The following is an 18,155-nucleotide window of genomic DNA, read 5'->3' on the forward strand; positions in this document are numbered from 1 at the left end:
TTTTTTTTTTTTTTTAATCCTAACTTCTATTTATCGTATGATTTTAACTGTAATTAATATTTTTTAACAATAATAAGCATGCTTCAATCAAACTCAAGTTGTAAAATTTTTGCCCCCTTGTCGCATCACCAGCCTCCAGGAAAATGAGCCCGCGCTCCTCTCTCAAGAGGATCGAAGAAGGTGTTAGACTACGGTGATGTTTTTGTTCAATAACGTTGCATTTACTGCGACGGTCGTCTCCATCATCTCTTGTTGTATTTTCTGGACACAAGCTCTAGCTTCACAGCCTCACATATTGCTACTATTGGTCGATGATTTGGGATGGAGCGATGTTGGATATCACGGTTCGCAAATAAAGACTCCTAATGTAGACAGACTTGCTCGTGAAGGAGTTATCCTTGAGAATTACTATGTCCAACAATACTGTACACCAACTAGAGGATCTCTCATGACAGGCCGGTATCCAATACACACCGGTGCGCATGTTTTACTAGTTTTCTTCCTTAAGACTCACGAAAAACATGTTTTGGCCGGCCTTTAGGGGGTAACTTTTCAGTATCTCAACAGCTAATATCATGCTAGGGTTAATTTTGGGTTAGGGGAGGGGTAGGTGCGTAGTTGCTGAGAAACTTTCATTGATCCAACTTTTGTGACCTTAGAGGAACTTCTGTACCAAGTTGTCCTGCAGCCACTGCTAGGAACCCGAGATGCTATGTTCATTCAATTTCTAGTGGGGAGGGTAAGGGTAACTTTAAAGTGGGGACAAGTAAATTAAACTTTACTGAAACTTAATCAACATTATTGAATCAAGTGAACAAGCTAATCATATCAGTGTCAGAGAAATGGATTGTAGAAGACCAAGCTCAGTTTGTATACATGTGGGATGAAGATTGCTGTCAACTGGATCATGTGGGGACAAAGGAGACTTAGAGGTCCATGCCACTCCCCCTCCACCCATCTTTCCCATCTCAACTTTTCAGGGGGGGCATGTTGAAGAAAAGGATTTTTTGGCAAAGTTTAATGTGATGAGTGGAAGACTGGTTTCAGAATTTCCTTAAAGTGATTACAGCCCAGTCATTTGCAATTCCTGCATTATCTGTTTATAGACTTCTCCATTTTGATTTACCCTGGAGATCCCTTTTTTTCCTGTTCCCATGTTTGTGGCAAAATTTTACAGTTTGAAAAACAAAGTTAACTTGAAATCTTTAACCTTCCATTTTAAATCCAGGACATATTCCTTATAAGCTAGTTTCTTCAAACAGTATTGAAGCAAAGTTTAACCAAAAAAATTCAAATGAAGAATTACTGACAGCTGTTTCTTTACATTTTCAGGCCTACAACATCGAGCAATTCTTAGTTTAACCCCTTTTGGACTTCCTCTAGAATTCTCCATTCTACCAGAGAAGTTAAAAGAAGTAGGTAGGTTGAGTATCTAAATTATGTTACTTTTAATCCTTTAACTCCCAAGATCTGATTTCTAATTCCCCCTCCAGCTGCTGCACATTTCCTTTGAAATTAGTTACAAGAATTTGGTGTAACTGTACTTGTAGATCAAGATAGCAACATCTGCCTGAAAACTTTTAATATTATCATTACCTGTTTACAAGATAATGTATAGATATTATAGGGAGAAATTACATGTTATCACTTCTCAGAGTTAATAGGCAAAGGCTTCCAAATTGGCTTGTAGTATGAACCAACTTTAATGTACATAAAAACCCAAAACCACTCACAAAGTCATCAAAACTCAAAATGTACACAACTTAGAATACATAGGTGGATGTGAATTTGTATTTGAGTTCAAGTTGAAGCTAGAATTATTCCAAAGAAAAAAAAGTGTAACAAAGACTACAGTAACTATATTTTTCTCCACTATGACCAAAACACTAAAAAATGGTCCAAAACACAAAACCAGAAAATATAAATGCCCCCCATTTCAAGGAATTTGTATGCTTACTTATTATAATTACTATAGCTGTTGTAAAATAGAAACATTATTTTACCATTAAGAGCTCAAGGTTTTGGTAACCTGATTCCTAATTATAAAACCAAGATTGATATATAAAAGTAAAATTAAAGAGCTATATAAATGAATAAAAATAACTATTTATTAATAAACAACCATGTATTTATAAACTAAAATTATGCAGATTCTAAGTCTGCAGCATGTCACTTAGAGAGTTCTTTGCACAAAGTATTTTAATTGCACAGAGTATTTTAATTGTGGTATACAAGAATAGCACTGACAAATTTGCCAGAGAAATTCTCTAGTGCAAGCATATTCAAGTTGCAAGGCTAAATCGTCACAAGCATTGAACACATTTATGTACATGCACAAATATTTTTTACCTGAGCAGGAAGTATTGAAATTTTGTCTCCATGCTTTCACTTAAATCAATGAATTATGTAGTACTCAAGAATTTCCAAGATTCCATCAAAATCCCTCAGTAGTGCCCTTACAAGCTTCTTTATTATGTAATAAAAGTATCAATCAGTTCATACTGATCTCTGCTTCAAAAAGCTAATTAGATTGAGGTTGGATAATTAAGTAACTTTTGGTAATGGTCAGGGATGTGTTTCAATCTGACAATTTTAGAGGGAAAAACAGATAAAATGCTTGGTAGAGTGCAAGCTCCTGGCTCCAAAAGGAAAAAAATATATATTTTAAAGATGCTACATGCAACATACCTGGGTTAATTTTCACTAAATTTAAAGGTCTGGAAGGCTGACCTAAAGGAAAGGTTGATTGTTGGTTAAAAAAAAAAATTTTAATACTTTAATTCCCATGAGTGACCAAGACAGAATTTCTCCTTACAATATCAATACAATATCAAGTAGACCAGTGATGAGAATCATAGGAAAGAAAATATTATTTAGGGGATTAATAGTTGATCCAGTACCAAATTCTCCAAACTAACATTACAACAACTATATGGCAGAAAGTGAGGAGAATTACAAATGAGATCGTGGGAGTTAAAGGTAAAAGCGATAAGTAAGAAAATACCCCATTATGGCTCTGGCTATACCTCAGTTGACCCCTGATTACTCAATTCTCCATTTTATAAATTCATTTCAACATATTATGTTGCCATCATTTTCTCCATTTTAACAAATTACTTTCCACCTTAATTCTATACTAATTATTTTCATGAATTCATTTCATTTTATTATGTTGCCATTTTCAGGTTACAAAACACATCTTGTTGGAAAATGGCATTTAGGTCACTATACATCTGTGAGTACTCCAACACACAGAGGCTTTGATTCCTTCTTTGGATTCTACAACTATGGACACGACCACTTCAACCACACCCATGATGGCTTTTTAGACCTCTTTGAGGGTGAAAAAGTTGCCAGAGGGTACAAAGGACAATACACTTCCCACCTTTATGTGCAGGTGATTTGGAATAAGAGTACTGTCTTAGTAAATTAATGCTGGCACATAGTTTGTCTTCTTTTCACCAGTTAAGCCCTTTAGCTCACTTTGAAGGAATCAGGTGAGGGACTGGACACTGAGTCATATGTGTGTGACAGGTAGTGCAAGAAATCCCATTATGTTCTCAGCTATTTCTGGAATTTAAAACCATATGAAAGAAAGCTGAATGGCTTTTTGGTCTAGAGTTTAAGTTTTTTCTCCCTGAATCAAATCTCAACATTTTGTGTAGGAAGTCGAGAGAATTGTTGAAGAGCATAATTCTTCCAAGCCGTTGTTCTTATATATGGCATTTGAGAATGTCCACGACCCAATTCAGGCACCTGAAAAATACCTGAACAAATACAGCTTCATCAAAGATAGGGATAGGAGAACTTATGCGGCCATGATGGATGTGGTGGATGAAGCCATTGGAAATATAACAAAGGCATTTAGAGAGAAAGGGTGAGGGCTTTTTTTTTATCGCTACCTACTGACAACTTTTGTGGTTTGGTTTGGGAAATATTGAAACATTGCTGTATAATGAGATCGTCCTGAGTAACTATTTGACCTCTAAGAATGATTAGCATCTAATTTCTCTATATCCCTTGTATTAAAGAGAATAAAGGAAATGAACACCAACTAAAGAAGTTCTTGATTGTCAAACAAATTCTCCCTGTTAGCACCTTGACCCACCTTAGGAAATGTATGGAAAACAGTATGGAGAATATATATACTGATGTTTGGGTGGAAAGGGTTAATATTATGTTGATAAATATCAAGAAAATAGATGCAAATATTTAATCATGCACAATCAACTGGGAGATAAAGGAGTATTTACATGTTTTATTACTCTACTTGGTCTGTTTTCCTTGTTGTTGTTGTTTACATCATCTTCATTGTGATTTTTCAATGTGGACTAATGTCGGCACCCAGAGACTAAAACTAAAAATCATAGGTTCATATGAAATTTTTCATGTTTCTCTTCATCTTTGGAGATCCCTAGGAAAATACTTGGGAGAGAGAAAACCTCAACAGCGGTCTCTGTTCAGTGCAGACATCCATCAGATAAACTTTCGCATTGAATTAAAACCGTCATTGTGTGCTCCCCTGGGTCTTTGAGGACATGGCCTCTTTTGTGATTTCACTCCCCCCCCCCACAACACGTTGTGTCAGAAAGACGCTCCCATTTGGGAAGAGGCTTTGCGTGAAAACCCAAAGAACAAATGCAAGGTATTAAAACTGGGTGAGATGGGGAAATTTAATGCCACTGAGAAGTTACATCTTTTTTTCAGAAGGTCATTTGGTTTGGGATGGTCTGGAAGGGATATCTTTGTTAAATAGGCGCCATCATCCTCATATTGATCCTAATTACTGTTAGTTACTGCTCTTTTTATTGACTCCTCTAGGTTGTGGAATGATACTCTTGTGATCTTTAGCTCGGACAACGGTGGAGACCCTTTCTACCGCGGCTTCAACTACCCCCTGCGTGGATACAAGAAGACGTTGTGGGAGGGTGGCGTGAAAGCGTGCGGTTTTGTTCATGGTCAGATGCTAAAACGGAAGGGGGTGATCTCACGTGATCTCATTCACGTAACTGATTGGTATCCGACTCTTGTTAACCTAGCAGGTACTACAGACATAGTTATTTCCGTTTTCTTGAACTGAAAAGGGCGTCCTTGAAGGCTAGCGCTTACTTACGATGTGAGTGAAGTTCGAAATCACTGCCAAGGATTGTCACGCAAAGCTGTTCCTTAGGGGGACCTTTTTTTTCTGAGTGGGTGTTTCTTGAAATCTTAAAACCCGCAAGGGAACACCGATGAACGTAATTGGGGACGATTACAGAGGATACATGTTAGGTCTTTCAAAAAATCGCGAGACTGAAGAGTTGTCCAATCACATTCGATGGACATTTCTAGAAGAAGACATTTTTAGACATTTCAGAAGGTTTTACTTGGTTATTTTGGTGAGGTGTTAATTTCCACGCTAACGTTAGGTTTTGCAGCGATGGAATAGTTAACTTGATCAAATTGAACGTAACTGGCATATAAATGTACTCACTTCAATACCATTGAAGATACGTTTTAAAATGCACTGGTTTCTGTCTTTTGAGTGGGTTACATGTTGGGATATTTTTCAGATACTCAGTAGTAATGTTGTTGTTCTATTTGTTGTTTTTTTTTTTCTTTTTTGTCGGGTAAAGGACGGCCAGAACTTGGCCGAAATTTAACTCACAAACACATATACAGTTCCTACTGTCTTTGCTAATCCTACGTTTGGAGACGGTTTGAATGCCTAAGCACAGTCATGGTAACTTGCTAGTGTTGTTTTGTAGGTGCCACATTGGATTCAAACCCTATGCCAGTGGATGGCTTTGATGTATGGGAAACCATTTCTAGTGGAACACCTTCACCCAGGACAGAGCTTCTCCATAATATTGACTTTCCTGAGAAAAGACCAGGGCTTTTATTGACATATGACACATGGTACAGCGGAGCAGCAATTCGTGTTGGTGACATGAAGTTATTGATGCATGTACCCAATGCCACTTGGTACCAGGTTCCAGAAAAAGGTGGAATTGCTCCAGACATGGAAGAAATCTGGGTAATGGGTTTTCCTTGTTCTTATCTTCTTGCTCAAACGCATTCCATGTCGTAGTCGTCGACTTTTCCTTGTTTGTTTGACTGAGTTTTCTTGGAAGTGATCAAAATTCCCCATGCGCGCTCCCAGCAAACCAGACCCTTAATCTTCTGTTACGATTTATGTTTTCACACACCAGGGAGGGTGTTCGGTTATTTTGGTAAATACTCTACCCGCACGGTACCCCTTTTCAAACGAAAGTTTTGAATCTGAGAAGCAGCAGAATGCGAGAAAATATTTTAGACGAACGATAACTTTTTTTTTTTTTAATTTTAGGATCAAAAAACAAACATCGTAGAACTGGCCCTATATAACATAACCGCTGATCCTACAGAACGTTACGACGTAAGCCATAAGTATCCTAACATTGTGCGACACCTGAAAGATCGAATACATGAACACTGGAAGACCGCTGTCCCACCGGGGATCGTTCCGGACGATATAATGGCTTTAGCTGTAGCCATAAAAAATAAAGCGTGGGTATCATGGAGAGACACTTGCAATGCCAAATAAGGGTATAGATATTTCTTCAAAATGCCCACCTCTAATAGAAATCGGTCAATTTTTGTCGGCGCAAAGATTTCCCATCAATCCCAAAATAAAACGTTCTTAAAGGCTTTAAAATGTTTTGGTCGAGAAAAAGAAATGTTGGTCTTTTTCTTTCCATCTATACCACCAGACGTACAAACTCAAATATCGCTAGTTTTAAACTGCCATTTCTCTAAAGGTTACCCATTACTGACTAATATTGCCGAACAATTTAAGGTTTTGGGTCTGGTCAAAACGTTCTGATCTGGAAAGTTCGCCATCCAAACTGTATTTCGTTGAAATGTTCAGTAAACGACTCGAAGGATGTTGAACCTGCAAAAGCACCCAAAAATATATGTGCGTCATTGGCTAAGCGTGAGGTCAAAATGGATGGATATTAGCCTAGTTCTTTTTTTTTTTTTTCATGGACTTCGACGAACGCCAGAAAAGAACGGGACTAATCATCTTAACAGAACAAGCTCGGTTAGTAAAGGATTTATCACGTAGCAAAAGGATCATCGCTTTGCTTATTTCGAGAGACAGGAAACAAAGCCAACTGTTCTATGTAGCAGAATTACCCCACGAAAGTCCTTTATGTTTTCTTTGTTTTGACTGTCTTCCGCAACTTCTTGCGACTTTATCGCTGACGTGTCCAAAAATTAGTTAATTTTCTCTTGCGAGGTATCAAAGAAAAAAACATATTTTAGGCCTTATTTTCACTATTACTTAAAGTAGTGTTCATAACTGCGAGGATCGTTTCCTTATTCGTTTCTTCAACCGCAGTTTATAGATATGATTTTCATAGATTCACCGTCATGTATTCACCACTTCAAGGGTTTATTTGGAATTAACATAATGGCCAACTTCCCAGTTGGCTTATTAGCGCCTCCTATAGAGCGCTGCACCAGTATCACAGAGGTCATGGGTTAAAATCTTGTATAAGCCTGAGTTTTTTTTTTAGGCCTTGTTCTCACTACTCTTTCTGTAGTGTTCTTAACTGTGAGGATTGCTTCCATATTCGTTTCTTCAACCACAGTTCACATATATGATTTTCATATATTTACAGTCATTTACGGGTTTCACCTTGTTGTGTAAGACCGCTGGTGAATGAATGGAGGCTTGGGTACAAGGCTAACCGTTATGTTTATTCGCTGTGAAACATTGCATGACGTAATATATATTTATTTAGTTGGTTGGTCAACAAAAACGAGTCAGTATAGTGGTAGTCTGCCGCCTTTATCATCTGGAGCTGTCGTTAAGGTTAATCAAAGTAAGTACCAGTGATGTAAGTTTGCCTGTTTCTTTAACCTAAGACATTGGAAGTAATTTGAGCCAAACAGTGTCAGGTTTTAGATTTGCATATTTGACATGAGCTCACGATACAAATATTCTATGCTATTTTCTTAATTACCTGCAAAACGAAAACTGCATTGTTACGTTATCGATGCATCCTGGATAAAATTGGCATATTAGGATTCGATAGAGACCTGTGCATACGTTAATACTTTTCAAAATCAATTTGGGAGACTAATATCATTAAAATCAAACTACTACTAAACGCTTTGCCTCCAGACCAGCTGTTAACGCCTGTTGAAGAATCGGTGAAACAGTGAACTCTCAAGAATTGCGTCTAATATGGAGTCCTTAGCCTTGATCATTGATTTTATTAAGTCAAACTTCAAACAAACCAAAGGATAAAGGCCTTTTGCCGTTAGATTAAGTCATACGTGAATAAACTAGTTCAGTGGGGTTATTTTGTTTTCTCACTGTATTCGATGACCGTGAAACATTCACAACGTAAAGCAAACATTGCAAAAGTGGGCATTGAAATGCAAACGGAAGGTTTCAAATGAACGTGACATTAGCTGCCAGTAGGTTAGGTAAATGAACATGATGAACCCTCATTGACAGAGCTAGATAACACTTGAGGCAATTTACATAAGTCGACTTCGTTCATTTGTTTACAAAGGCGTTCAAAGACATTTTATCCAGTCACCCGTACAGTCACGCAAACGTACGAAATCGACCTATCTAATCCACCATGTCTGCTTTTATCTTAGAGGATTTGTTAAGATTAGAGTTTCAGAGGCTTTTATTTGTTAAACTTGTTGTTCAGTAATGTTGTCATGCTGTTATGGTTGAAAGAGCACATTGTACTTGGTGACTTTTCCGTCACCATAGCAAACTGCTTTGTTGTGGGACGTGGGAAGCAGCAACCTGTGATAAGAAAATAAAAACAATGATAAATTAGCCTTTTAGAAAACCGACCCACATCTTGTCAAAGGAATTTTCCTAATGAACATGTCATCCAACGGATAACGTAGTGAATTTTCCCTCGAGAGTTGTAAACGCTTGAATTAAGCTAAAAAGGAATGAACACAAACTCGAATTGACTGATACTAGGGTTGGTTTTAGTTCCACAGTTACGTGACCTAAATTATATTAAAACAAAAAAGGGATGAAATATTGTCGTTTGTATAGTAGTAGATAACCGATGACGTCAAAATGTGGTAGGAACAAAAAAAGTGGCAGACGGCTTGATGAAATTTATTTGTTTTATGTGACTAAAAACAAAAATTGTGACGTCAGCTATGCGTGTTTCCTCCAATGGATCAAAACTTAAGGACCACGTACAGTGCATGAACAATTCAGCTAATCATATAAATTAATTTTGACATTACTCGCATCTAAATTCGGGAGATAATCGCAAATGTGTGTTTCAAATAACGTCTCTAAAAAGACCTGGTGGTAAGAAATCCCAGGTGTTTTAAGTGAATCGTGTACTCGCATTTTTGAACCAAATTTTTCCGGGTGGATGCTGAGAGTTTTTTAACAAGTAAGATAACCACCCTAACTAATTCATTTTCTTTGCTTCTTTACTGTGAATACGTTTAATTGAAAGCATTTGCGCTTTCCCCAACCCACTAAGGATTTTATAAACAAGACAGTTATAACTATTTTCTTGTCCTGTTTTAGATTCCGTCCATAATTCATTATGGCCTTTGTGGAATAGAAACTGTAACCTCGCGTATAGCACAATGGGAAGTTGCGTCAGCTCACAAGAGGCTGTCGTCATCTCTAACGAGACGATACAGCCGGACAAGTCAGAAAAGTCTGGCAAAAATGACAAACAGGACGATGGGTATGTACGTACTTTAGTTGCATACATTAGTAGTGATTTTAAACATCTAATATTCAAATCAATTTAGGCTAAAATATAGGCATGGTTAAATTTAAGTCAATCCAGCAGTTTACTCAAGAGGATGTGAGGAGCCCAGGGGATGTTTTTAGGAGCCTTACCATGTGCTCCCTCCCCCCCTCCCCTCGCCACTTATGGGAAAGTATTGGTTACCAGACCGGTTTGACGGTGCTGTGTTGACAGGTGACTGGACGTGGCTGTGGTTCAGTTGCCAAGGTGACTTCCTTGCTTCTGAAGGGATCTCTCCCCTCCTTCTTTACCATCTTGATGTTATCCACGAATTAATGTATTCTTTTTAAAGTTATCAAATGACCTTTTCTTCGTTATTTTGTGCGGTGTCGTTAACTTAACCCCACACTCCTAAACATCTACCTTCCTAACCACTTCGGCTTTTATCACCTATCCTACACCCACTTTTAACCACCTCAAGTTTATCGATTCTATCTTCTTTTTTCAGGGTCGTTATCAAAGCCAACACACCTTGTAAGTTTGCCTTGTTTGGTTTTCTCTATTACATATCTTCAATTCTAGATTCTAATTTACCGGAAAATCGTCCACTTTTATTAGTAGCGTTAATTAATTTGTCTGAATTTGCTTCCTTCATTTCAGGGCGTAACCTTGGTTATGAAGTCTACAAAGGACTTATGGGGGAAGAATTATTCAGAGAGAAAGTTGAGGAATTCGAAAAGGTGAAATTGTGTTATTCTTTTTGGAAGAGATATCAGTCCATCCCATAAACCCTTAATTTCGTATTCACTGAAAAATGTCTAATGCCAAAAAAACTTCTACACCAACCCATATATTCTGCTATGCTCCTGTTATATTTATTTCCCTTATTGAAAACAGTCCTACAACACTGGTACCTCGCACAACCGAAAACTTAGTCTTACGGGTTTTCCTTCGTTTCACCTAGCCTCTTCCTCCACCTGGACTTTTCGCTCAAAGCAGAATTGCATATGATACTACCAAACTCAAGTTAGTCTTTGGCGCGATCGTTTTAGTTAAGGGACAACGAGCAACTCACCCAGTTGGAGTTGGATCTGAGGGGATTGCGACAATTGTCTCTAATCCACAATTTCCAGCGTGTGAGTTTTTTACTCCTGGAACTACGTACCCAGTCTGCCTCCGTCACTCTACTATCAAGTCCGTGGATGACGTACTGACTGACTTTTGCGGCGGGGCGTTAAGGTTTGCCGGAAGTGATGAAATGGATAGTCCGTGCGATCTCATTATGGGGACTGGACCGACAACACCATTATGGAGTTCTCAGGCCATATTTGATGCAGTAAGAGCCAATATCACAAAGGATTTGAAAACTTATTTGCTTCTCGGGCCTGATCAGTAAGTGGAAGAATTCTGAAATTTTCAATTCACCCCTTTTCCGAAGGGTTTTTGCAAGGTGTTTTTTTACGTGTACGGATTCCTGTTTTTTAAGAACTTGAAGAAAAGTATGTACCCCAATTGTAGAATTGTGACTTGAAGACTCCACTTTGGAATTTTTTTTATTCATCAACAAAGTCGACGATGGAATTCTTAAGTTTTCCTTTCTTACGTTTACAGTCTCAAAGCCAACATTGGAGGTCTACGCCAAAAGCCTGAATCCTTTTACGACCAGCGATATTACTCAGAAGTGATTTTCGACTTCAAAGCATTCGATGAAGTGAAGCGTTACGTCAGATTCCGGCTGCTGCCCACTGATGGGCGACCAGAAACAGGCTTGTTGTCTGAGGAAGTCCAGTGGCAGCCATGGTGAGTTGGGAACGTCAAGTCTAACTGATATAGTGGTAAATGTAAATACCACGAGTTAGAGAAATCGAACCTTCGTAAAGTTGAATTTTACTTCGAGCAAAAAGATTTCATACAGTATATTTCCTGCAAATACGGGATGCAAATTTTCCAACTCCGGAATAAACAAAAGCTAGTACAAAAATTTCCACTGGATATTTTATTTCCTTACAGGATAAATGAAAGGTCACCCGATGAGACTTTACCAATGGACTACCTCAAGCGTGAGTACAAAGAGAGAGTTTCCAAGGGACCACTCGACTATAAACTACAGCTGCAACTCCATGAACCGAAGGAAAATGATCCTCCAACGATCCTTCAAGTTGGGAGGGAATGGGACGAGAAAACACATCCATGGCTTGATGTGGCTGACATCAAAATGACGTCACTATTGTCCCCGACGGCAACGGAACGCCTGAAATTTATTCATAAAAATCTTCCTGCCTCAATGGTGTTTTACCAGCCGTATCTGTTGACGATCCCAATGTCGTTGTCCAAATTCGTAATGACGTGTACGTTTGGTCTCAGAAGCTACGTAAAAACAGATCAAACAAGCTTGTCCCAGAGCACCTGACATCCTATCTTATCCGCGTGGAAACTGGAGGCCAGTCTGGAGCAGGAACGGACGCTTCCATTTCTATTACATTAACAGGTGACGTACCTAAACTCTTAAGGTGATTCCTCAGAAAAAGAAGTTATCCATCAATTTTTTTTAACTTTCCTTAAATTTGTGAAAAAATCACGCAATTTTATACGACATCGACTCAAAACCTTCCTCGAATCGTTGCTTTCAAGGTCATAATTTGCATCATCGAGTAGCGGGATTTGTGTATGCATTTAGCTATTTTTTTCCCTTCGATGTATTTTTTTTTAATTTGTCCAATTTGAAGGGGATAATTTGCACACCAAGATTATGCAATAAAAAATATAGATCACTGTGCTCGTTCACTAGCTAAAGACCATCGTACCTCTCTACCTGGTCCATTTATTGAAAACAATGCCGTGTTTTCGGAATGCGCGCTTATTCGCCTGATTACGTAATTTTTATGCGTAGTACAGGATGCGCAATACTGAAGAATCACATTAAATGATTTTTGGTCTGATCGGTAAGCCATATATGGAGTCAAGATATCATTATACTGATATTTTATCGTTATTCAGGCACCAAAGGAAAGACAGATATGATTAAACTGGATAAATGGGGAAATGACTTTGAGAGAGGAGACGTTGATGAGTATTCCGTTGAGGCAATGGATGTTGGCGAAATTCTTATGGTGCATCTTCATAATGACCAAGGTGGTTGGTGGTACAAGAATCCTGATTGGTTCGTGAACAAGATCGCGGTGATAAGTTCCTCTCAGGATGAGCCATTTGAGTTTCCATGTTATCGCTGGGTGCTATCTGATTTGGTGGTATTTGAAGGGAGAGGTATGTTCCTATATTTATAATATCTTTCCATCTGCGGGAGAAATCTTACTAAAGGTTTTGCATGGCTTTCGTTACAACTATGAGTGAATTCGATTTGTAGCTCTTCAGAGCTCTCCACAATTTATCGTATTCAGTTCTATGTCACCCTCACTCACCATCTTTACTTCTGCTCTTCATCCAGGGTAGGCGGCGAAAACATCAACTTTTTACTATCCCTTATCACGACTCGAGTGCTTCTCCAGGTTGTCTCTATTTGTTACCCCATCTGTTTTTCCAAGCAGGCAGATATAGATCTATACTTCGCTTTCCCTCGAAGACGGTCGAATCGAGTAACACTTCCTTTCCCTCTATACAGGTTCTCTAAAATGACAACGCTTTTCACCTAAATGAAAATTCCTAAGCAAAATGACCAAAGCACATTCCGTTGTCACACCTTTAACCCTATTCCTGTGCGACATGGATGACCCATACGGGACCTGTAGAAGTTTAGCCAACTCAGCAAATGGATAATATTTTTGGTCGGACAAAAAGTCTTAGGCCCAAATCAAGTTTATTTCAATATGGTGCAAAATCAATATCTTACTTGTAGAAAAAAAGTAGTAACACACTTTTTGTGGAAGTATCTTCCCCTTTTACTTATTTTTTTTTTATAAATACGAATAGCGTCAATCGAATACTTAGATTATAGTATGGCAAATAGATAAATTTCAGCATGTTTTCCATACTCTATTTACAGCTACTCTTCCATTCCAAGAGCAGCCAGATGCCGTTAAAAACCAACGAATTTTTGAAGTAAAAAATCGCCAGGAGTATTACAAATGGGGAAATCAGGAGGTGTACCAGGAACTTCCTGGTTATCTTCAAGCAGCGACACATGCAGATATTCCAAGGGATTCGCAGTTCTCTGATGAAGCTAGGAGCACCATAAAGGAAGACATTAAAAAAGCGATTTTAAAACTCGGTCTCGGTTATTTGATGACACTTTTCGACAGCTGGGACAATTTCGATGATTTTGAAAAGATCCTTCAGAGCCTTAATCGTGGTCGGCTGAAGATAGTCGAAGATGACCGATGGATGACCGACGAGGTATTCGGGTCAATGTTCTTGAACGGCGTAAATCCGAACATCATCCAGCGCTGTGAGAAGTTGCCAAAAAATTTCCCTGTCACTGAAGAAATGGTGAAAAGCTGTATGAATCGAGGAACGACTCTGCAAGAGGAAATGCAGGTATGTTTTACTATAAAACGCATCGTGCAAAGTGCGCGTCAAAACAAACTGCTTAATAGGATACTATTATAAAAAATAAAACGTCCTAGACAAAACGATGTTGAAGTGGAAGATAAAGAAAATATCCGACTCTCTGAAAGACGAGATGGCTCGTATACTAGATTTGATATTGGCAATGCCGAAGGATTCCTGTCTTGCAAATGAGAAACAGGGGTCTAGTGCAGAAATATTAATTATTATGAAATAAATTTTGCAAAGTTCTTTTTACAACTATTTCTTGCACATCATAATGTCAATTCAACTGTTTTTCAATAGGCAGGTCACGTGTACATTGTTGATTACAAGATGCTTGAAGGAATTCCAGATAGAGAGGGCACTTACTCTACACAACCTCTGGGTCTGTTTTATGTCAACGCTTCAGGCGACCTGGTTCCCATTGCCATTCAGTTTTTCCAGCAACCAAGCGACACCAATCCAATATGGACTCCAAGTGATTCTCAGTATGATTGGCTGCTGGCAAAGATGTGGCTGCGTAGTGCTGACTCTCTAGTACAGCAGGTATTTCTCTAGATCATGCTATTTTATTAGTGGACCCCTTTAATTTAAACGTCATGAGTCGTCAACTTGTAGCCGGACCATAGGCTGATGAAAGAGAGACTGCTCAACAGGCGATCATTAGAAATGGAACTTGTTGTCCATTAGGCATATTTCTCATAGATTAGAACCACATCTTACCAAGAGATCAAAAACAGCCCATGAAAGGGTGGCTTGTAACAAGAAAATGCCTCGTGTTTCAAGGTTGATATTTGCGGTACATTTTATTTTCATCTCTATCCTTGACTAGGTTTGTTCCCCTTCAGTTAAGCAGTACTGGAATTGCTTCTTTAGTATACGTAAATTATTAAGACCTCTTTGCGATAAAATAAATTTCCTTCAGACTTAGATCATAAAAACAACTGAACATGTTGACACGCTGATTTTGCGCTCCTTTCTGAGTTGTAATCTATTAACTCTTATTGATAGAGAAGGACACCTTTCTTCAACTTTCTGCAGGTAAATACCCATCTACTCGAAACCCATCTTGTAATGGAACCATTTGCTGTGGCGGTATGGCGACAGCTTCCCTCGATTCACCCTGTCTTTCAGCTCCTTTTTCCACACCTTCGCAGTGTGATGGCGATCAATAACTTCCTTAGAACTGGCTTTGTAGCTGAGAACAAAAGAGCCCAAGAGATCCTTAAGAAAGGTTTCAAGACTTTCAAGTTTGGTATGCTTTCACTTCCCGACGCCTTAAAAGACAGAGGTGTTGATGATCCGGAGAAATTACCCAAGTTTTATTTCAGGTGATTGCTAAGAAATGTACCTCAGAATCATCTTTGAATTAGATCATTACAAGCTGCTTCTTAATTTTTGGTCAATGCCGTGAATATATACTACCTTTCACAGACCTTTTGTTTCCCCAATTTCGTTATAAAGGAAAATTAGTATGTGTGACGAGCTGAAAGTGTAATCATCACTATCACTGTTTTTCTATTTCCAAAACCTAGTTGCCTGGATAAAATTACCAATTTTCTGTTTCTTAGGGATGATGCCCTCTGTCTTTGGTCAGCCATTACATCTTTCATACAGAGGTCATCAGCCTTTATTACAAGTCAGATGATGACGTCACCAACGATAACGAGCTCCAAGCTTGGATTAAAGATGCTCATGACAACGGCTTTTAGCGGGGAGGTCGGCGACGACCACGGATGTCCAAACGGCCTTGAAACACGTAATCCCTCATTCATGTGCTAACATGCTTGGTGTCACGTGCTCATGTCAGCCTGCTGCAGTAAACTTTGGTCTGTTGATGTGGCAGGTTTTGTTCCCAATGCTCCCTCGGTGATGCGCCAACCGCCTCCTACGAAGAAAAAAAACGGGGGAGAACAACTCTCAAGTCCATTATGGACACACCACCTGCCGAGCAAAAGTCCCAGGCATGCTCAAACAAGGTAGCGTTGGGTTTACGTCTTTACAAAATTTGCAGAGGATGAGGTTAAGCGTTCTGTCAAGCTAGGCTTGAATCCACGAGTAACCCAGTGATTTTTCGCGCTCAACCCTCGTTGCGGAATTTTCTTCCCCTAACGTTTGCCAAAGGAATTCACCCCGACCTTCACCAGATTGCCCCAATTTTAAGGAACTTAGTTTTAGGCTTCCCCGTTCCTTTTCTCTTGAGAAATATTCCCGGCCAACTTACTAGTACCATCTCCTTTTCAAGTTAAATTGAACTTCTTCCTCAATAGGGAAAAAAAACCAATCCTCATGACAAAAAAAGAGCCCCTAAATATAATCATGTTATTCAGTAAAGATATCAATATTTTACAACGCACCTCTACAAGTCAGATTTGTACACCATCCATAGGGGGTGTGGTGAATTTGCTCACAGTGCTTTAACACAACCTCCCGTTCTATTCCTCTCATAGCGTTATATCGGTGACATTACACACAGCCCTTGACTGGTGGACGAGGAAGATGCCGCCATTGGGGGGGGACTGCGTTTCCAAGTCGACTCTTCAAAAGAATCTCCGATTCGATCAAAGCCCTCGCAATGAATCAATTTTTGGAATTGCCGCACCCTTCGTACATCTTCCTCTTACGCCGAGAGAATTCCCAATAGCATTGGTGTCTGAGGTTAATAGACAAAATGAACAATAAACAATTTTGCAGAAGAAAATACGGCGCTTTTAAGCCCATAAGTTTTGTTGTTGCGGTGTATATTGCAATTTGGCCATTGACGTTCAAAGACAATTATCGTCATCCTTTTTTTGTTTCTTTTTTGTTGCTGTTGTACATCTGGTTTTGGCCTCGTAGTTACAACAGTTCTTGAGGTGTGTATGTATTCTGTTTATAATTTTCAACTATGCGTAATTACACTTATCCTGGTCTCAGCTGTGGTATCCATGCCTATGTTTACCTTCCTTTCAGATGAATAATGTCGAATTTTTCTTTTGAAAAGTGAATTATATTGATCGCAATATTTACACGGATAAACAATTACACAACACTTTTTTAATTTTTTTTTATTTTGCCTGCCTGATGAATAGTTCTATGTTATACAAGTTTTAAAATTCAAGTCCTGATCATAGATAGAATTTTTTCTATGACAAAAAGTTTACCTTATTGCGTGACCAGAGAATTTATAACATTAAACCTCATTGATATGTTTAGATCCATTCTAGGTTATTTCTCTACGCTTGTAACCAACTTCAGGTAATATATTTCTAAAGGACTGAGGAATACATGTTACCATTTACTGGCGAATATCTATGCTAATACTTCCTTTCACACTGAATTCATAACTATTATATTCGCTCCTAAGAGTACGTATCTGCTAATTCCATGGGAGGAGCCACGCCCCTTTGCTCGCTCCTTACACAAACTCTTCTGTTCTTAATTTGGTTATGTAACAGTTTTTAGGTGATAATTTGCTTTATCACGAAAGAGTTTCAGCAACTATGATTCCAAATAAATAGAATATGATCAGAGGATCAGATGCTAGAGAAAAAATTTCTAAACTCTACCATCATTTTCGAAACATTGATTCAGAAGATTAATAATCTAACTTATGCAATTCGATTAGAGTTGTACTAACAGAGATACTTGGAAGAAATTCCAAATGTACGGAAAAGACTTAATATACTCAAAACAGAAGATATCAAGAAAATTTTCAAACAATGGAGCTGTAGTGACTATCGCCTTTGTCTTCGAAGATTCCAATATTTCAGTTTAAAAGATAGTAATTTTCGGGTGTAGAATTTAATAATATTTGAGAAGTGAAGTATAGCAATAGGTTGCCACCAGGAAGGATGGCGATCTTTTTTCAATATTTGAACGGACGCGAGAGACGGGAACGGACTTAAAGGGGATGTCTAATTAATTCTGCAGGTCTTTCTTTTC

General features: G+C 38.5%; 1 protein-coding gene and 1 pseudogene across 3 annotated transcripts; both read left to right on the top strand.

Moving 5' to 3' along the window:
- Window positions 1–162: 162 nt before the first annotated feature.
- LOC131797517 (arylsulfatase B) lies at window positions 163–6,725 on the top strand. 3 transcript variants are annotated; one of them, XM_059115138.2, is made up of 7 exons: window positions 163–455; window positions 1,333–1,419; window positions 3,186–3,397; window positions 3,666–3,877; window positions 4,822–5,042; window positions 5,748–6,016; window positions 6,329–6,725. In XM_059115138.2, the coding sequence occupies exons 1-7, from the start codon at window positions 197–199 to the stop codon at window positions 6,563–6,565; spliced, it is 1,497 nt and encodes a 498-aa protein (XP_058971121.2). In that variant the 5' UTR covers window positions 163–196; the 3' UTR covers window positions 6,566–6,725. The 3 variants fall into 3 exon arrangements, with proteins under 3 accessions (XP_058971121.2, XP_058971122.2, XP_058971120.2); XM_059115139.2 differs by having other exon boundaries at window positions 163–344; XM_059115137.2 differs by having other exon boundaries at window positions 163–476; window positions 6,329–6,716.
- Window positions 6,726–7,555: 830 nt separating this feature from the next.
- On the top strand, window positions 7,556–16,214 carry LOC136278043 (allene oxide synthase-lipoxygenase protein-like; annotated as a pseudogene).
- Window positions 16,215–18,155: the final 1,941 nt, after the last annotated feature.

The sequence above is a fragment of the Pocillopora verrucosa genome, chromosome 14 (genome assembly GCF_036669915.1).
Source record: "Pocillopora verrucosa isolate sample1 chromosome 14, ASM3666991v2, whole genome shotgun sequence".
In the NCBI taxonomy this organism is placed as follows: domain Eukaryota; kingdom Metazoa; phylum Cnidaria; class Anthozoa; order Scleractinia; family Pocilloporidae; genus Pocillopora; species Pocillopora verrucosa.